A 20969-nucleotide genomic window follows, 5' to 3' on the forward strand; every position below is an offset into this window, starting at 1 on the left:
GGAGAAGCAGGCTCCCCACTGAGCAGGAAGTCCAAAACGGGGCTCGATCTTAGGACCCTGGGATTGTGACCTGAGCTGAAGGCAGGTGCTTAGCCGACTGAGCCACCCAGGCATCCAACATCTGACTTTATTTAGAGAAGATGACTTCAAAGCTCCTTTAAGTGCTTCAGTGGTTTCATAATATCATCATTCTTATCATTAAGTCCTTCTAAATTAGTTATTCCATCTAAGTTATTCCATCCATGCCTCCAAAATTATTTCATAGTATTGAGCTCATTTTGTTAGGTTGCCCAATTTATTGAACAGGTTTGTTTTTCTTAACACATGCTTGTTCTTTCCTACATTACATGTCGTTCTAAATGTAAATATAAAATGTTTATACATCAAAAATGTGTAAATGTATAAGAGAGTTTATATGGTTTTAAGGGCCTTTTTGTTTGGCCATCATGATTTAATTGTATTTTTTGCGGTGGTCTAGAAGATCGCATATCAGAAAGCAGGGTAAACCTGTATGATGTGCATTCTGGTGACCTGACTTGGTCTGCAGGTCTCCACAATGTCTGATGCCAGTCTTGTTCCTTGCATGGGTGTAACTTATCCCATTTGCCCTTTTGATGTGTCCCCATGGTCTTTTTAGTTCTAATCAGCTACAACAGTCATTCTTTTGAGAAGTTTGTGTGTACTTGAGTTGAAATTCTTTACGTCAAATGAGTTTTAATTTACTTTTATCAAGCGCCATTCTATACTTCTCAAAAGAGTCATAAAGAGAAGGAACTGAAATTAAACTGAGAGAGTGTGAAAGCAACAAAATAATGTAAATAACAAACAAAAATGATAACTTTGTACAAAAGGAGTACAGTTCTTTTATTTTTCTCTCCTAGGGCCTGTTTTCTATATACTTAATAGTTTTCATATTTCTCTAGTGGGCCGAGTTCATGTTATCAATATCAGACTTTAATTAAGGGATACTTAATGGAAGTTTAAGCGGGAAGTTCAGGGGCTTCCACAGTGATGTTTCTGTAGTTGGTTACGTTCTGGAACATATCGCAGTCCATTTCCACAGTGAGCCTCTGGAGCCCCACCTGTGTCGGTGTGAACTGGAATTCAGTGTACAAGATGTTTCCAGGCCACACAGAAGCTAATCTGAAAAAAAGGAAAAGGCAGGTGGTAGTTCTGTCCCATTGCTTTGCTAGTCCCAGTGACTCTGATCCTTCCCTGCTTGAAGATGTGAACTGTGAAGAAATAAACATTTAAGTACCTTGCTGTTGAAACAGGGGAAGTTTTAAGGAGATAGAAGACAGAAGCCTCCCTATGGCAAACAGTTGCAGGGTTAAGAAGAGAAACACCCTAATTTAAGGGCTTCCAAGCTGCATCTGTTATTTCTTTTATCGCCTGTGACTGGTCCCACTCTTGGTAGTAGTACCAGGGTATGTTTGGGACGGCTGTGGTTTTGGATCCCTCACATTGCTAAGTGCTGTGAGGGTACAGTGGACATATACAGAAGATGTCAGTCTGTTAACAGATGGTGTTTGGCATCCTATCATCAACCTTCTCATAGTGACTAAGAGAGTAGCACAGATTTCCTTTGAGGAGCTTTCCCCCTGATTAATCTGGAATACCATGAAAGTATAGTTAAATGTTGACAATCTCTCCTCTCTCAATCTACTGGCAGTAGTGATTCATTGAGTTTCATAAGGCTGAGGCATTGGCTCAATAGCCAGAAAACTACCAGGGATTTCAGGAGTAGGCACGGTGAACTCTAAACTGTATACTGTGTTTTCAGCAAAGGATGTGGCAGACACAGTGAGAGAAGAAATAATGAAGGAAGATACTTGCAACATCTGAAACCAACAAAGGACTCATACAGGGAACTCCTACAGATCAACAAGGAGGAAAGGCAGGAACACCAAAAGGAATGTGGGCAAAGTTAAAAACAAATATTTTACAGAGGAGGAAACCAAAAAGGCTAATAAACATATGAAGAGTTGCAAATCAGAACAATAATGAGATATTACCTTACTTCTGTTTGGAGAAAAGGAAGCTGAGTATGGCCAAGAGTGAAGAAAAGTGGAGAAATGGTAAAAATATAGAAACTCCTGTACTGCTGGAGGGGGTGTGGACTTCTGCAGTCATTGTGCAGACAAGTCTGACAGTACCCGGTCAAACCAGATCCTGTGATGTACATTCTTTCCTCCCCGACCAGAGTTTCAAGCTAGTTTATAAGAAGACATGTGAGGCTGTTTATTGCAATAGTATTTGTGATGTTTGAGAGCTGGAGGCTCTCTGGGTGCCCATCACTGTAGAGTGGCATGGTAGAAAGTACAGATGTACCAAATGAAGCCTTACGTTGCCAGAGCAGTGGGCTTAACACATGTGGATGAATCTCCAAAACAGCTCATTAGTTGTCATTAGTAGAATACAGCTCTTTGGCCACACCAAGAGGCAGCCTGAGCTCTCTGGGATATTTTCTTATACTCAGGCCTAACTCCTTGCCTGCAATTACCAGCAATACCAAACCTCTTCCTGCATGACCAGGGCAGCAATTGGGGTCAGGTGGATGCCCATTGGGCACTTCCTCACTCCTGTCTTCCAGGAGGAGGGAGGCCCTAATCTTTCAGTTCTGCTTCTAGAGGGTATTTTTTTTTTAATATTTTATTTATTTTTTGATAGAGATCACAGGTAGGCAGAGAGGCAGGCAGAGAGAGAGAGGAGGAAGCAGGCCCCATGCTGAGCAGAGAGCCCGATGCGGGACTCGATCCCAGGACCCCGGGATCCTGACCCGAGCTGAAGACAGAGGCTTTAACCCACTGAGCCACCCAGGTGCCCTTAGAAGGTATTTTTTTTCTATCTCTATGAACACAGCAAAAAGACAGTCATTAATCTTGGATCCATGCCTTTCTAAAAAGTAGAGTTGTTTCAGTGAGATGAGAAGCTAGCAGCAGTCTCTCTCTCTCTCTTTTAAAATATTTTATTTATTTGAGAGAGCACAAGTGAGGGTGGGTGGGGCCAGGGGGAGAAGGAGAAGCAGGCTCCCCATTGAGCAGGGAGCCCAGATGCAGCACTCGATCCCAGGATCCCAGGATCCTGACCTGAGCTGAAGGCAGATGTTTAACCAACTGAGCCACCCAGGTGTCCCGAGAAGCTTGTGGTCTCTTACCTATACCTCCTCTCTCTGTGAATGAGGCCCCTTCCAAAGAGGGAGATCACACAGTCCTTCAAGGGAGCATCTAGGAAGTTATGGAGCTGGACTGAAGCCTTAAGAAGTTGATATTGCTCTGCTGTCTCTGGCATCTGTGGGAAGAGGCAAAACCTGGAGTGGATGCCATGAGCACAGGGCTGCACTTACTGCTTCCCCTCCTAGGCATCCTCCCTGTACTCTCCTCAGTTACTCTCTTGTCTCTGCCATCCATACCCAAACTCCACACCTGACTTCTTTACTTTTCTATCTGGTCTTCCTGAATTGATACTTACCCTTGCCTTGATTCATCTGTGGCCATCTCTGGTAGTTTCTCTCCTCCACTTAGAAACCTTGGAGGGGTTCCCATTGTCTTCAGAATTCAGTGTTGGTAGGCATTCAGAACCCTTCATGGTCTGACCCCAACCCCCTTCTCCAGCCTTATCTGTTCTTCCCTTGACTAAATGACATCCCAGCAACCCCCTCAGACTCCCCTTTACTGGGTCCTCTATACTCAGTCTTTGGCCTGCAGTGGCCTTCCTCAGCTTCCACACTAAAGCTTACCTATTTTTCAAGACCTGGCATAAATGCCTCCTCCTAGTAAGTCTTCCTCAAACCCACCAGCTGAAATTAATCCCCTTACTTAACTTATGCCACAGTGACTTCATACCTCTATTGAAGCACTTACATAAAAGACCTAACATTGTGCCTCCTTTACTTAACCATAATACACACTCATTGAAGGCTGGGACCAGATCGCATTCATTTTGGTCAGGGTAAACATGTGGAAAGAGGACTAGATCAAGAGCCATAAGCCTCTGAAACATCCCATTTTCATTATCATGGTATGATAATCTCCAGGATTGTTTCCTCATCTGAATAATGGGAATGGTTCCACTTCACAGGGTTTTTCTATTAAAGAAGGTGAAAATACATTGGCATATGTATAAAGTGCTAAATAAATATAGGCTAGTATTATTCAAGAATGGAGGCAGCAACTGGGGAGGCCCTGCTTTTTAAAATCTATATGGAACCAAAAAAAAGAAGCTGGAAGATGTAGACCTTAACCATCTCTTTCAAGAGAAGGAGCTCTCAACCTGACATTTTCTAGTAATCCTAGAGCATGGTTGTTTGCCCTAAAGCTTGAGGGGCTCTGATTCCTTCTGAAACAGGAGCAAGTGAGAGTGACTTGGGGAAGGACTGGTGCCTACCTCAATGGTAAGGTGTGGTCTACAAATGACGATGTCTTCCTGAGCAAAGCAGCTAAGGCTGGACTCAGAGTGCATTGCCGTGGCCATGACAGTGAGTCTGAGGAAGCTGTTCTCTGGTGGGCTTTGCTCAAAATGGGAGAAAGACAGGTTGCTGGTGATTATGTTAGCTGAAACATAAGACAGGCGGAGTCAGTGCAAATCATGAGTGTGTGTGCCCTGGCAACAGGCAATATTACACATAGTGCAAAGGAGTCAGTATATTATTGAAGTCAGAAAGATGCCTCATTTCTCACAGCAATTTCAAACTGAACTCCGTCAAGATCCCACCACCTACCGCCATCACTGCCTCCTCCAACACTCTTGCCAGACCACCTCAGCGCGACTGGTGAAGGCCCCTGCAGACTAGAACAAGTTAAGCTCTCTGGCCTCAGATTCCTTTTCTAATAAAAATGCCTACCTGGTGGGTGGCTTGTGTTAAATTGAGATACTGAGTGCTTATCTCAGACTCTGCCACACAGTCATTGCTGAATATATGCTTACTTAGTTCCTTCTTATTCTCTGCTGCTTCTCTTTCCCTTTTGGAGAGAAAATGAAGCCATCCCTCATTGTCTAGGAATCTTCTCAAGCTCATGTTCCCAGTCCCAACCTGTAGACATAGTCATCTACCCCTGCTTCCTGCTACCACCTCCAGGAAGATGAGATGTCCTCCCTCCCCAAGTCAGACCCTCCACTCTGTAAGTTTCTGCCCCATTCTGACCCCTCCACTGCCTGCTGTGTTACTTTTGAGCAAATTATATAACCTCTATGTGTCTTGATCTCCTCATCTGTAAAGTGGGGATAATAATGACTGCTGCCGGGGCGCCTGGGTGGCCCAGTGGATTAGGCCACTGCCTTTGGCTCAGGTCATGGTCTCAGTGTCCTGGGATCGAGCCCTGCATCAGGCTCTCTGCTCAGCGGGGAGCCTGCTCCCCTTCTCTCTCTGCTTGACTCTCTGCCTACTTGTGATCTCTCTCTCTGTCGAATAAATAAATAGAATCTTTAAAAAAAAAAAAAAAAAGATAATGGCTGCTGCCTCAGAAGGTTGTTGTAAGGATAAGTGAGATGATGCATATGGAACACTTAACACTGTGTTTACCAAAAGTAACTACAGTTATTCTAGTTGCCTCTCAGTCCCCTAAGGGTTGCACCATCAGTTATAACCCATCTTTCCTGAGGCTTCAGTCTTTCCCTCTCTGTTGATTATTTTCCTCAGTGTATAAGCAGATTCTGCTCTCTGATCTTAAGTAAACAAAAAAACGCCCTCGCTCTACCCAGTGTCCCTGGCTGACCACCACTCAGCCTGTCTCCATTTTCTGTCGGTTCTTCCAGGAAGGACTGCATACTATGTCTTGCTTCCTCAGCTCTTCATCTGTTTAGCCTTCAGGAAGCTGACCTTTGACATCACTTCTCAGTAAGACCACTCCCTCAGTGTCTGTTTTCAGCCTCGACATCTCATGGCCACTCTGCTGTCCCTCTGGTTGCTCCTTCCTCTCTTTGACTTCTCTGTTTCCCTATTCCATGTTCTTTCCCTGCCTGCCCCCTACATGCTGGTGCTGCCTGGGTTCCCCTTTCACCCTCTTCTCTTCTCACAACTTTTCTTCCACCCCCAGGAACTCATCAATGCCCTGACTCTTGGCAGCCCTCTCTGGGCAGGGATTCCCACCTCTGGTTTCCAATGCAGGCCTTTATTTTGAATACCAGGTTTAGGTGTCTAGCCATCTACTGGCCATCTGTTTGTATGTCTCATGGACATTCAAACCCAACATGCCACAAACAGAACTCATCATCCTTCTCCCCATACGTGCTCTCCCCCATTTTTCCTGTTCTAGAAAGGAAGCGACCCTCTCACTGCCCCCCACACACATATTCACAAGTCCAGTCTGTCCTACCTCCTTAATATGTCTTCATTGGAAGTGCTGCTAGTCTAATTTGTCCTTCATGCCTTGCCCGTTATAAAGCCTTCCAACCTCTGATCCAGTGTTGTCAGCATTAGATGCACATTAGAATCATACAGCATTATAAAACAGTCCCAATCCCAGGCTACACAACAAATCAATTATATTAGACTCTGGCATTGAGGCCCAGGCAGCAGTATTTTTAAAGTTCCCCAGGTGATTCAACATGTAGCTAAGGCTGAGAGTCATCATTCTGATAGGACTTCTTCCATTCCACTCAGACAAAAGTTATTTTTTTTAAATGGATTTCTGATCACATAGGCCCCTCTAGTTCACATTTTCCCCAGCTTCCCACTGCCCAAAGAACAAAATTAAAACTCCTTGGCATGACATACAAGTCCCTGCATGATCCAGACTCTGCCCCCCTCAGAAAGGGAACACAGTGAAGAGATTGGAGGCAGGGGAGCTGGTTAGGAGGCTGTTGAAATAATGTAGACAAGCTCCAGTCCACTGATCCTCTCTTATCTGCACATTGGAATCACTCAGTGAAATTAAACAGTTTTTGATGTTTGGGTCCAACCCTGGGGTTTCCAGTTTAATTGATCTGGGAGACAGGCTGAGCATCAAACTTCCCCAGGTGATTCTGATAGGCAGCAAAGTTTGAGAGCAACTGCTGTAGTCCAGGGACTTTCAACCCTAGGATAACATGGGGAGCTTTTAAAAAGTACCAATGCCTGGACCCCATCCCAGACCAATGAAGGAGGACTTTGGGGGGAGGAAGAACCTGTGCACATGTTCTTCCATGTGCCTTGAATATTCGTAACTTACTTTTTGGCTCTCACTGTCCTTCCTGCTCATCCTTTCAGACCCAGTGCAGTCTGCTTTACCTGGGAGCAGCCTGCTGTAACCTGGATGAGATGCTCCCCTGCTGTTGTACTCTGTTGACCTTATCAAACACTTCTTTAACTGCTACCATTGTCTGTTTCCTTATCTGACTGCAGTCGGAATTGTGGGGGCTTTGGTCTCTGTGAAGCTCAATAAATGTGTTGACTGGCAGAGAAACAGGGGGCACATTAGGGGCTAGAAGCCACCTCTTCAGACTTTCAGGGGGTGCCCTTAGGCTGCTGCCTGTCAGGATGGAAGCTGGAGTTTGGGGATATCTGGGGGCCATAGAATTACCCTTGGGACCGAGCATAAGGGACTGCTTCCTCTTCCAGAGCTCAGCAGCAAGGATGCCATTGTAGTATATTGCCTGCAAGGCAGATGTCAGCTGCACTGCCTTCTCCTGGTCACTGAGGTTAACCAGTTTCACTGAGTACTGGGCTTCCCCTCCCAGGTTTAAGGAACAGGGTACTTCTAAGAATATGTGTAGAAGTTCAGCAGTCTTGAGACTGGGAGGATGGATGCCACTGTCTTTTTCATGTCGCATTCTCTCTTCCTGGACTTTCTCCAGCACCTCTTTTTCTTGAAGAGATCCTGAAGAATAGAGGAAATAAAGCAGGCCTCTTATCTAGGGGGTATAGACCGTTCTAGTAAAAGTCCAAGATTAAGATTCATTTACCCACTGCCACTCAAAAGCCAAAATCACAAGAGCTCTGTAATTCTCTAAAGCCACATTTAGCTTAAAAAAAAAAAAAAAAAAAAAAAAAACGTTTTTAAATTGAAAAAAAAAAAATAAAAAAAAAAAAAAAAAAAAAAAAAAAAAAAGTCTGTCTTAATGTGAGACATGAAAGCACAAAACAGTCCTAGAACTCAGGTAGTAACTTCTTTGACATGGGCCATAGCAACTTCTTTCTAGATATGTCTCCTGAGGCAAGAGAAAAGCAAAAATAAACTATTGGGGGCACCTGGGTGGCTCAGTGGGTTAAAGCCTTTGCCTTTGGCTCAGGTCATGATCTCGGGGTCCTGGGATTGAGCCCTGCATCAGGCTTTCTTCTCAGCAGGGACCCTGTTTCCCTTCCTCTCTCTTTGCCTGCCTCTCTGCCTACTTGTGCTCTCTGTCAAATAAATAAATAAAATCTTTAAAAAATTTATTTGGACTACATCAAAATAAAAATCATCTGCATAGCAAAGGAAACAAACAACAAAACTAAAAGACAGCCTACAGAATGGGAGAAGATATGTGCAAATGACATGTCTGGTACAGGGTACTATCCAAAATAAAGAATCTATAAAACTCATCATCCCCAAAATGAATAATCCAATTTAAAAAAAGGGCAGAAGACATGCATAGACATTTCTCCAAAGAAGACATATAGATGGCCAACAGACACACAAAAAGATGCTCAACATCACTCATCATCAGAGAATGCAAATCAAAACTACAGTGAGATATCTCCTCACACCTTTCAGAATGGCTAAAATAAACAACACAAGAAGCAACAGGTTTTGGTGAGGTTGTGGAGAAAGGGGAGCCTTCTTGCACTGTTGGTGGGAATGCAAGTGGGTTCTGCTCCTCTGGAAAGCAGTACGGAAGTTCCTCAAAAAGTTAAAAATAGAACTACCCTGCAATCCAGCAATTGCACTGGTAGGTACTTACCCAAAGAATACAAAAATACTAATTCAAAGGGATGCATGTTTAAAGCAGCATTTTCTACAACTAGTTAGATTATGGAGGCAGCCCAAGTGTTCATCAACTGATGAATGAATAAGAAGATCACACACACACACACACACACACACGAATATTATTCAGTCATTAAAAAGAATGAAATCTTGCAATTTGCAACACTATGGTTGGAGCTAGAGTGTATTATGCTAAGTGAAATAACTCAGTTGCAGAAAGACAGATAGCATATGACTTCACTCATATGTGGAATTTAAGAAACAAATGAGCAAAGGGGGAAAAAGAGAGAGAGGCAAACCAGGAAACAGACTCAACTATAGAGAACAAACTGTTGGTTACCAGAAGGAAGCTAGTTGGGGGAGATGGGTGAAATAGGTGATGGGGATTAAGGATTGCACTTGTCATCGTGAGCACTGGGTGATGTATGAAAGTGTTGAATCATATGGTACACCTGAAACTAATATTACACTGTATGTTAACCAACTGTAATTAATATAAAAAACTTGGGGCACCTGGGTGGCTCAGTGGGTTTAAAGCCTCTGCTTTTGGCTAAGGTCATGATCCCAGGGTTCTGGGATGGAGCCCTGTATCGAGTTCTCTGCTCAGCAGGGAGCCTGCTTCCCCCACTCTCTCTGCCTGCCTCTCTGCCTACTTGTGATCTCTGTCTGCCAAATAAATAAAACAAAATCTTTAAAATATATGTATAAGTTTTTAAAAAAAGTCTGCATTGGGCAGATCCACCACAGATAAAGCGTGTCTCTTCCAGGTCATTCCCGTTCTTCAGGTGTTAAGCATTTGCCCCTTGAATGGTGGGAGAGCAAACTTTTGGACAAGCCATGCTGACTCTGAGGACAGGTCTGCAGGGACTCACACCTTCCTAAGTGAAGAGTTGACTTATTCCAAGGGCAGTGGGGGCCATGGAATATTCTAGAGCAGGGGAGTAACATCATTTTGTGTCTTTCGTGGAAACTGAGTTGGAAAGGGAGCGATAATGGAGAGACTGGACCCAGGGGGTTCCAGTTAGGAGGCTGTTACAATGCTGCAGACAAGAGCTCTTGAGGCCCTGAATTTTCTCTAAGCAGTCAGGAAGAAGGTGAGGAAAGAGATGTGAGAGTAATATGGGGCAGTGAAGGAGGGAGAGTTGAGGAGAGTGCAAGCCTTCTTGTTTGGATAAATAGGTGACAGTGGTGCCATTAATCACTATGGAGAAAGGAACAGATTTGGGGTGCTGGAAGAGAGGGCGAGAAGGAGAGAGGGAGAACATCTTCTGGCAGCTGGAGTTGGTATTAGTGTGTTGTTTTATAGTAGTGGTTTTCAACTGGGGGGTAATTTTGCCCCCCCCCCTCCCAGGGAACATTTAGAAACACCTGGAGACCTTTTTGGTTGTCACAGCCCATTGTGGAGTCCTGGCCTCTAGTCGATGCAACCTGAAAATGCTGTTGAACATCCTGTGATGCACAGCCCCCCCACAATGGAGAGTTATCTGCCCCCAAATGCTGATGGTATCAAATGGGGTTACAAAATCCTATTTTATATGATGGGGAGAAGACTGTGAGTCTCTCTGGCCTGCATCTTCCTGGCCCATCCCTTACCCTCTGTTGGCGTTTCAGGTGCTGAGAAGCCTGGGGCCCTCCCCTGCCCAGTACCTTCAGGATACTTGTAGTTCTGAGTGATGTCCTCACAGCGGTTGCTGCCCACACCCTTGGTGCTAATGTTGTTGCCAACATACTTAGTGTTGGAGTTGGTCAGCTCCAGTGCGCCGTCCTCCCGACACTTCCAGACCACACACGATGCATTTACTGCAGCAAAAAGGTCTGATACTCCAGGGGTCAGGCTTAGTGTCCCCTCCTTGACTGCTTTGACAGGGGTCAGATCACAGGACCCCAGGACTGAGGGAGAAAAAGTTCAGTGAGCCAGAGGAACTGTACCCAGACCTTTGAGTCAGAGCTGTATAACCTCAGTCTCTATCCTATACCCTATTTTCCCTTCCCTGAGATCAAGGTCAGAGGTGGGCACAAGGCAGAGTTTCTGGAAGGGCACTGCAGTAGTGAAATTCACAATTATTTAGTTACATTACTTTTTGGTCATGGCTTATGGCAGGAGACCTCTCAGAAACTGGGCAGGAAGAACCTCAGAGGAATGTAGTAAAGCCGAGTTCCTTAGCCAGCTCTACTACGGATATGATAAGAACAGGTCACCTTTATTGAGCGCTTCCTTTATGCCAGGCTCTGTTACTGTTCTGCTGCTGAGGAAGGAAGAGCAGTCCTTGTATGGCTCCTGGAGATTTCTTCTCACAAGCCCCTAACCCAGCACATCCACCAGCTATCTTAAGGCCTTTTACCCTTCACTGAGACTCTGCTCCCTCGCCCATTGCTCTGAGATAGGACAAGTCTCCCCATGGCCTTGGGCCTAGATGGTTAACACCTTTGTTCCCTTGAGCCTGCTTCAGACTTCAGGTGAGCATTCTGTTGGCCACTATCACTCGTTCTACTTCTCCTGTTTTAGAAGACACAGACCCCCTTTGGACCTCCTGCTGCTCCTGTTTTTGAGGGACTTCTTGCTTGCACAGCTTTGTGCAGCCCAGGATGGTAGTGGGTCTACCCCCAGCCATTACCTCCACCTCCATTGGAAACACATGGGTACAGAATCTGCCATCCATCATAACCTGGGGGCAAAGCAGGCCGGGTCATCCAGCACTCCGTGGAAGTCTGGAAGATCCTGAAGGCACCAAAGGAGTAATTCAAGTGAGGAAGAAAGTGGTCCTAAAGAGGACTAGAGATGGCAGAGTCATTATTGCCATGGGGACGGGAGGAGTCTGTAAAAGTGGCTGCAACACTCTAGGGGTGGAGGGGAGGTGCTGGGAGCATCCTGGCTACAAGAATCTTGAGGGCCTCCTCTCAGTGCTAGGTCACTCAGAGTGTGGGAGGGGGTTGTCATGAGGTTATACCATGTGGGTTTGGAAACCTTCCATGTCTGGGACCTCATCCTGCTTGGGCTTCTCACCAGATTCTGCCTCCTTGGCCTTCTCCATTCTGAAGGCCCTCCTCATTGTAGTATTCATCCACCAACAAGCGTCCGCCAGTTCCCTGGGCTGAAGTGAACGTGGTAATAACACGGGCAGGGATTCCCAGGCATCGCAGCACTGTGTGGAAGGGACCAAAGAGTCAGGGGGTGCCAGAGAGGCCTGTGTATGTATAGCTAGAGTTTTCAGTGTCTCCTCTGGGAAGGCACGGTCTTAAATGCCGCCTGATGCTGTGGAAAGAGGAGGGACACCGGCACCTGGCAGGTAGGACTGACACACACACACAGGGTACTTGAAGGCCGAGAGATGAGACACTTAAAGTGTATGCAGCAGGCAGAGTCTACAGCAGGGCAAGGCTTGCACAATGTATAATAGAGCACTGGGGTTTGCTGTCCTGGAGCATGAGGAGGGAAAGTTTCAGGGCAAAAGCATGGGGAAACCCAAAAGGCAGGGCGGACACGCTGTACAGTAGCCAAGGTGACCCAGGAGTGCAGCAGGCAAACCAGCTCTGTACCTGTGCAGGCAACTGCGGCGAACACCCAGGCCTGACTGTCGTACACAGGTCGTCCTTGGCCTGTGACCCACTGCCGCAGGATGGGCACACTGCCCCGGCGCTTGCTCAGCAAGGCCCCTTCCTGGGCAGTGGCGGCCTTTGTTGGGGGCAGGACACTCTTCTCCTTGAGAGCATGCAGCTGTTTATGGAAATGAGCACATGTTATGTGGGGCCCAGGACAGAACAGCCTCTGGAGGAGGGGCAGGGAGTAAGGAGGGCTTAGACTACCTGTATCAGAATCGTCTGGATACTCCTGGGTTTCACCCTACCCATTGGCTTATAATTTCTAGGAGTGGGGCCTGGGAAATTCTCCTTTCTCTCTAGCCCTCTGGAAGCCAGGGATTCATGGACCACATTGGCAAGCAAAGTTCACATCCTAAGAAAAGCCAGAGAGCTGCCTCTCATTGGCGGCTGGTTTCACTACTCCCTCATTTGCCTGACCCTGATTCCTTTGAGAGCATTTGCACTTGGGGCCTCAAGGCCCACTTATCCCAAGCTTCCTCCTCCTCACAGGTTGACCTTGTCCTCGTCCACCTCTTCAGAGGGGAGTCCAGAGGCATGAGCAGAAATGAGGAAATCACAATTCCTCTGAAGGGACATTTAGGGATAGTAGGAAGCCCCAAACTACCTTCATGGTCTGTATATTCTTAGGAATAATTTAGAAATGAAAACAAATGACCACTTGAACAGCAAACACTGGGCAAGTTAGATCCTATCCCCTCCCTCCCATGGACTTAAGCCTGCAGGTTGGGCTGATGGGAGGAGGAAAAGGAAGGAGGAGTGCTCTGAGGAAATCCGGGCCAGTTTTAGTCCTCCTGGCTTGTGTCCCAAGGGATGACACTTCCCTTTGCTTTTCTCTCCCTTGTGGATACTACTGCCCTCCCTCCTCACTGAGACTGTCTCTAGGAACTGGCCCCCACATCCTAGGAGGAAGGTACCATTTGTGATTTGAAGATTTCCAGGGCCATAAATGTAGGCAGCTCTAGCAGAGGACTCCCCTCCCTCCCCAACTCACTTACCAAGGCACCCAAAATACAGGTCACATGCTCAGGGTTGCCCCACTCCTCCACCTGCTTGTCCACACTCAGTAAGCGGAGGCTGAGGTTGATGACACTGCTCTCAAACTGCAAGGAGCACATAGGACCATGATGAAGACTTCCAGGTTGCATACTCATCCCCCCACCATCACCTCAGACTTCTTCCAGACTCAGGTTCCATTCCTTCCAGCCTTGCCTTCTTGTCTCCTGTGGGAGTTCTGGCTTTTCCCTCCCTCCACCATCCCCCCTGGTCCCTGAGTCCACGCAGTCCCATCCTTTGCCTTTTCTGTTGTCTGAATTCCCAACAGGGTGGGAGCCATTGAGGACCAGAGTTGTATCAGCTCATTTCTGTTATTTGCCATTTCGTGTGCTCCTACATCTCCTTCTAGGACTGACCCACATGGGGAGGAGACCCAAGACAGCTCTTGCTCTTGAGGAATCCACATTTAGGAGCAGAGAGGGTCATGTAGGCACTTAGACTATGGATCTCAGGAACACGGCCAGTGTTCTAGGAAAGATGTCAGCCCAGAGCAGAGGGCATAGTGAGAAGAGTCACTCTTATCTTTGGGGGCTGAGGAAAACATTCTGATGGTCTTAAAAGATGGGTAGGAATTTTCTGGGGTGATAAAGGAGGGAAGGTATTCCAGTCATATTGAGCCTGTTTGTTCAGGGGATGGCCAGAAGCTGCTGCATGGAGGGGCTCTTGAGGAAAGGAAAGCAGTGGCCTGGCTCTGAAGGGCCTTAGGGGTCAAGCCAGGGCATTTACTTTTTATCCTGTAGACAGTGGGGATTTAACAGAGTGTTGATCTGCTGTGGCCTTTAGGAAGATAGCTCTGGAAGCTGTGGAGGCTGGTCTGACGTGGCCCTGAGGAAAGAGGCACCACATGGCGGAAATGGCCAAAAGAAGCCTCACTGACACACCAGGAAACAAGGTTGTGAGAAAAGGAGGATTCTGTGTGGCGCCACCATTTCGTCCATCTTGGGTCTCTGCACCTTTCACAGAACTTCCAAGAGCGCTGTGCTGGGATACAGCATCTGGAGGTTCACAACCTCTGTGGTCTGTAGGAGCCACTGTGAGGCGGGCTCAGGGAAGGATTTGCCATTTTCAGTAGAAAACAAGCAGCATTTACTAGTTATGATGACTATATACTTGGGGCTGGATTTCCTTCACCTTATTTTGTAGTAAGACACTAACTGCTTAAGAAATAAGGTGTTTAAATTAATCCATTAAACAGACATGGAAGAGAGCATTTTGAGATGTGCATTCTCTTTGAAAAATGGATCAAACTCAAGTTCAACATACTCAATATGTTTGTAAATAAACTCACGGCATGAATTCTTAAAAAGAAGAAGAAGAAGGAGAAGAACAACAGCAACAACAAAAGAAATGGCCTCATTATCTATAGGCTTTTGGATCTGCCAGCTCTGGTCTGAACACTGAAGATTATGGGGCAATCACTGCCCTTCCTCAGAGGTCACCATACCTGGCCAAAGTCCCAGGGCTCTGCGTGGAAGCACTCAGCTGTACCCAGGTAGATGAGGCCATTCTGGTTCAACACGTACTCCCTGCGTTGAGACTCCTTCTTCAGGAACACAGCATCCTCTGGTGAAAAGCCGGCAGGGATGAGGGCCTGTGGGGAGCTAGGCCTGCCCTCCACAGCTAGGCCTCTGCCCTCCCTGCCCAGTCCAGGTTTGGCTGCTGGCCTTCCCTTTAGCTCTGGGCGTGATGAAGACTGGGGAGGAATTCCCTTTTCTCACTGACCCCACTGGGACCCAGAGTCTTCTCTGATGCAGAGTGGGGACAGGGGTCAGAGTCCCAGGAGTCAGTCAAGGTGGCCTACATGGTCAACCAGACAGACGGGAACAAGTCAAGCTTAAAAAGCCTACTGGTTCCCAGAAGACATGGGCAGCCAGAGTGCTTTTGGCCCAAGAGAGTTTGGCAACAGCCCAGGGAAATTCCCAGTGGACCTGTTAGATCTCACAGGTTCAAGTAAAAAAGAAAAAAAATAAATAGCATTTCAGGTGTGCTTGGCTGGCCCAGTGGGTAAAGCATGCAACTCTTGATCTTGGAGTTACAAGTTGGAGCCCCACGTTGGGCATAGAGATTATTTAAAAATAAAATGTTAAAAAAAACTTTTAAATGGTGTTTCAGAAAAAAAAACCAAAATATCAAACATAGGTTGACAGAGGTGAGCAGAAAGGAAGAGGAGCACATGGTAAGACAGGGTCAGAGAGAACTGTGGAGCTGGGCGAAGTAGAAGCTAGTGGAAGCCCTGGGGGCATCCAAGTGGGTCTGAAACTCCCACAATCTCTCCTGCCTCTCCTGCTGCCTTCCTCAAAGGGTCAGGCTGGGGTTCATGAGGAGGATTGTGGGCTTTAAGGAGGATACACTAGGAAGCCGGGAGCGTCAGGGAGACCTGCTCTGTTTGCCAACTGTCTCTCTCTGCACGTGTTGCTGGGTGGGGTAGGGGAGGAGGGTGCTTAGGCTGGTTCCTGGGGACTACTAATAAGAGAAGAGGCTTTCCAGATTATCCCTCTAGGCATCTGCTGGGAGGAGGGTACGGTATGCAAAACAACAGAAGGATAGGATATTAAAAATTAGGAAGTCCTGAAGAATCTGAGGCCTAAAATCATAGAACCATGTGCCTGAGGAGCCCTTGACTCCTGTCCCTCCATCTTGAGTACTTCTATGAAATCACTTCAAACTGAGGTCCTGGGCCCCAGGCTCTGCAGGGCTCTGGGAGGTACCTTATCAGAGCGCAGGTTGCATCATCCTCCCCTTTCCTCCCCAGAGTGTGGCCCCCTTTTATAAAGTTCTCTGCTTTTGAATAGGACTTTACTTATAGGATATAAAATTTCTTTTTGAGTGCAGAAGGCTCCATCTCTATGCTAAGATGGGACTTGTCCTGGATAATCTGAAAATCTCTTAATCACTTCTCAGATGAGCAGAGCCCATCATTCACCCCTGCCAACACAGACATCTCCACAGGGACTCACGTAGAGAGGCCTTCCCCAGGCAGGTCAAACCAAGCCTAGAGGCAAGAAACCTGGCATGGAGTCAAGGCTAAGAGTTCCCACTGAACTGAGCACAGTTTCAGAGCTGTCTTTGCTGTGTCTTTGCTCTGGCATGAGGGCCTAGCTCTGATTGTGGGCTCAAGTCAGCGAGGCAGGTACACTGACTGGGACTTCAACTTTGGAGGGGAGTATGTCAAGAGCCATGGGTCCTCCCGCAGCTGAAGGGGCCCTGACTCCACATTTACCCACATGGGGCAGCTGCCCCTGAATGGACACTCATTCCCCTCTATTGCTCTACCTGCTCATCCCCTTGGATCAGGAAATAAGAGCCTGAACTGAGGATAGGCAGGGCTACCTGAAGGAGGGGGATTGGAGAACCCCACCCTGTGCAAGAAAAGTGGAGAAAGGGAGCCCACTGGGTTTCAGATGCTACAAAGAAAGGGAGTTAGGAACTGGCTGGAAAAGCCCGGGAAGATTTTGTCTGCTTCCCTGTTTCCTTTTGTCTCCAGCCCTGCCTTATGAGGGCTGCTTCAGGCTGGCATTGAAACTCCTGAAAGAAAAAGGCTCTGCACTTGTTGTCTGGGTAGTGAGGACAGGAAAGCTGGTTGAAATTGTTTCCCATCCCCCCCAAGAAACACTTCAGGGAGCCCCGAGGATTAAGGTGAGGGGTGGCAGATTTAAGTCAACCTTCAGAATGGGAAAGAAGAGGAGATGCCCTCCTCATGTTTGGGACATGTCAACCACCTCCGATGATTTTTTTAGATGAAATAGCCCTAAGAGCCAAGGCTGGGCTTTGCCAAAAGGTGGCCACTGGTGGGGCTGCAGGAGGTCACCTGACCTCAGGAAAGCCCACCCTTAGTCCACTGAGTTATAGGCCCCTAGCTGTTTCATTTGCCACTCTAGCGAATATTTAGAACAATGTGGAGAGGACCCAGCAGCCAGTAGTAAGAGAACATACAAGTGGAGAGAAGCAAGACAACCAAACAGGGCAGATTTATTTTAGAGCTGATGAAGCTGAAGCTTTGGGCCCTTCACTTGCACAGACCACTTTAGGCCTCAGCAATTCAAACTTTTGTGTTCTTTTCCTTAAATTATACAAATAGACCTCAGGTCCTGTAAAACCTGGATTCACCCTGAACGCAGACTATGGGAACCCAGGGGAGAAACAAAGAAGCCCATTCCTCAGGTTGCATCCATTCCAGAACCACTTTCCAGTTCTCGGCCCCTGTGCTATCACAATAAAGAGCAGCTCTGCCAGGATCATCTCAGTGAGTCTCAGCTCGTGTGACCAAAGAGCCCCGACCTGGCACCAGGGTTTGGTGGTGAGATAAGCCTTTGCTTTCAGTGGGAGGCCCCAGGCTGCTTGTGCCAAGGGTGACACTGACACAGGTCCCGTGTCTGAGAGGCCATTCAGCCAAGGAGCAGGTACCACAATAACTGAATGCTGGTGTTGTCCTGAGGGGGAGCTGCCCACTGGGGCCTGGGACAGTCACTTTTTTCCAGAGCTGTGCCCCAGCTGTGAGGCCTGGAGTCCCTGTGCAGCCCAGGCTGGTTCAGGTCCAAACTCACCTCGAGCCCAAGGGTTAAAGAGCAGTGTGAACTGGCCTAGGTGGAGTTGCTTCTTGCCCAAGACCTGCAGCAGGAGCGAGTAATGGCCAATGATGGCGTCTGCGGGTGCGGTCACAGAGATGGCCCAGGACTGGTCATCTCTGTCTTCCACTGCCGCATTCCACCACTTCTGGTCCCCCAGATGGGAAATTGGGAATATGGCTTGGGTCTTGTTGGCCTTGGAAGGATGCTCTCCTGCAGTCACACAGAGATGAGTTGGTCATTTGAACCTTTTGGTCACAACTCAGAGTAATAAAGTCAAGTATCACAAAGTTGGAACAGGCGAATAACTGGTTTTCAATGAGAATGGAAGCAGCCCATCCAGTAATGGGAGGCAGTAAAGGGTGCGGGGAGAGCACAGGTTCTCTGTGCTCATCGACTTACATCTAGAAAAAAATCCATAGTGTATAAAGTGGGCATAGTGGTATGCCTTCTTCGTAGGGCGGATGTGAAGTCTTAATGTGATACTGTAAAGTCCTTGGCCCAATATCTGACATGCAGTACAAATTCAATAAATAGTAGTGATTAAGTGTTACCATAAGCCTAGATTAGATCCATTCAGGCTTTCTACAAAACTGATATATTTGTAACCAAAAGGAACCCCTTAGTGATAATGATGCTCAGCAACTTCTGAATCATAATAAACAGAATTTTTAAAAAGATTTATTTACCTATTTTAGAGAGAGAGCAGGGGGAGGGAAGAGGGAGGAGAGAGAGTCCTCAAGCAGACTTCCCATCAAGTGCAGGGCCACACAAGGGCCTCAATCCCAGGGCCTGAGATCATGACCTGAGCCAAAAGCAAGAGTTGGCCACTTAGCCAACTGAGCCACCCAGGCACCCCAATACACACTATTTTTTAGACATGTTATCTCATCCTCACCACAGCCTTCCCAGGTGGACAGGACTTCTTGAGTCTCAGGTACAGTGGGGGCCATTTTCCCCTTTGTTCCCTGAGGGAGTCCTAGAGCAAGAAGCTCTCCAGTCCCAGGCCTGCCCCACTCACCAGTTTGTGCAATGAGGGCTACCTTCTTCAGGTTGGACGTAAATGCATAGACTGGAGCCTGGAAGTGCAGGATGATGGTGAAGGGCTGTCCTCTCCTCACAATGAGATGCCGGGAGCTGATGGCCTTGGTGTGGTGCTCCTCATTGTTTTTTGCTGCCTGGAAGTCACAGTTTTTGATCCCCAGAGCTGTGGTGGAAAGGGAAGTCACGGAAATGAGGTAAATGTGACAAATCTAGTAAAAGCAGAGACCCTGGAGTCAGAGTTAAACTGAGGTTCAGATCCTCAGGTCAACTTACATACTAGCTGTGCCACCTAAAGCAAGTAACTTAACCCCCTGAACCTCAGTTTCCTCTTCCTTAGAATAATCATCCTTCTCTGCAGAGTTGGAGAAATGAAATGAATTAATGTATTAATACACTTAGCACAGTGTCAGACATGTAGGAAGTCCCATTCAATGAGACTTTTACTATATTATTAATAAGAGCAATGCTTGCTCTCATTGTTGACCTTCTTTTCTGGTCCCTATCCAAAACAATGGATAAAACCTAGAATTTTGCTTACCCCTACTCCTGTCTTCTTCAAACACTGTCAGATAATTTTTAAAGCTTGTTTTGAAATTGCTGAGCTGATTCTCTTGTTTTATAGACAAGAGTGAGGCCCAGAGAGTTAGAACCAACTCACCCGAGATCATACTTGGCTCTTTCACCTAAAGGCTCACCAAACCCACAGCCTCCTGTAGCCCCCGAAAAACTTTCCAAGGAGGGGACCTGAGAGTATTATGACAGCCTTTCAAGCAGTTCTCATTTTATAATAAGTCTTGCAAATATACAACAGACTTGTGCAAAGGCTCCTGAGCTTTCTGTGTCCTCTGGTTCTATCTATTATCTTGCTTGTTGTTGGCCTCTGTCCCTTGAATTTGGATTCCCTGACTCTTACCTCCCCTTCTTTCCAACTTAGCTTTGAGGCTATAATGCCCTCATGCTTTGCCAGGGTTATCTCCTGTGTGTATCACAATCCAGTGAGAATAATCATGTTGTAATGCCATAAATCCATGTTAACTGTCATCATCGTCTTCACAACTATGGCCACCGATTTACCACCAACAACCAACCGTATTACCACACCTAGCCATACCGATGCTACCACCACCACAGCACCCACTACCACTCCTAACACAGCCCCACCCACCATCACATCCACCACCAGCAGCACCTAACACCACCTCCACCAGTCACACCACCATAACCTCCACCACCATCCTACTTCTCTTAATGAAAACACGTTATGATGGAGGAGCTACTGAGAGTTAAGTAAGCCTCATGGAGAAGTGGCTTGGCTCACCCTGTCCCATGGCTATAGGCTGCTCTTTTCCACTTGACCACAGAAAATGCCTGTTGCTTGAACTGTTGCTCCGTGCTGCTGCCTTTCTGAATCTGTCCTGAGAGAAAATGATGGAGGTACTCTCATTGGTTTAAGAACAACAGTGGAGTGTCCTCCCACTCCTCCTGTGAGCTCCCACACATATTTCTTTTTTTCTTTCTCTCTCCCCACTGGTATCTGTTGGGCCAGCTGCTGGGAGTTGCCCTTTTTCATTTTATCTCTTATGCCAGGCTGGGGTGAAGGGTGGAATGGGGGAAGATCTGCCAGCTAGAAGCTGAGAGGACACTTCTAAGCCTGTTACTTCAATGGTCTCAAGAGACCCTCAGAGATCTTACCTGGACAATGCTGGAAGACTCTGGAAGAGATGACTCCATAAATAGGAGGCCCATATCCAACTCCAAATTTCAGGCCCTAAACACTTCATGGGCTTTAAGTTGCTACTTGTTTGTGGCTATTTTGGTAATA

At 47.0% G+C, this 20969-nt stretch overlaps 2 protein-coding genes and 1 pseudogene across 4 annotated transcripts in view; 2 read left to right on the forward strand and 1 right to left on the reverse strand.

The window, feature by feature from the left end:
- The window catches only part of CCNDBP1 (cyclin D1 binding protein 1), a 35440-nt gene that overhangs the window by 11352 nt on the left and 3119 nt on the right, over positions 1-20969 (forward strand). The window contains exon 12 of one of the 3 annotated variants that reach the window (XM_059372652.1): positions 14322-14382. The exons of 1 other annotated variant lie outside the window; for it this stretch is intronic. In XM_059372652.1, coding sequence (XP_059228635.1) covers positions 14322-14367 — 46 coding nt within the window. In that variant the 3' untranslated portion in view covers positions 14368-14382. Of the gene's footprint in view, positions 1-1783; positions 2955-14321; positions 14383-20969 lie in introns of those variants that run through there. One more of the 3 variants, XM_059372650.1, reaches the window with a different exon arrangement.
- EPB42 (erythrocyte membrane protein band 4.2) lies at positions 836-20637 on the reverse strand. The gene is made up of 13 exons (XM_059372649.1): positions 20466-20637; positions 19125-19310; positions 18083-18316; positions 14983-15101; positions 13481-13585; positions 12423-12600; positions 11890-12028; positions 11501-11604; positions 10533-10775; positions 7500-7796; positions 4387-4553; positions 3158-3291; positions 836-1143 (listed from the first exon to the last, which is right to left on the reverse strand). The coding sequence occupies exons 1-13, from the start codon at positions 20473-20475 to the stop codon at positions 981-983; spliced, it is 2079 nt and encodes a 692-aa protein (XP_059228632.1). The 5' UTR covers positions 20476-20637; the 3' UTR covers positions 836-980.
- On the forward strand, positions 14421-14707 carry LOC132029178 (cytochrome c oxidase subunit 7C, mitochondrial-like; annotated as a pseudogene).

The sequence above is a fragment of the Mustela nigripes genome, chromosome 13 (assembly GCF_022355385.1).
Source record: "Mustela nigripes isolate SB6536 chromosome 13, MUSNIG.SB6536, whole genome shotgun sequence".
In the NCBI taxonomy this organism is placed as follows: domain Eukaryota; kingdom Metazoa; phylum Chordata; class Mammalia; order Carnivora; family Mustelidae; genus Mustela; species Mustela nigripes.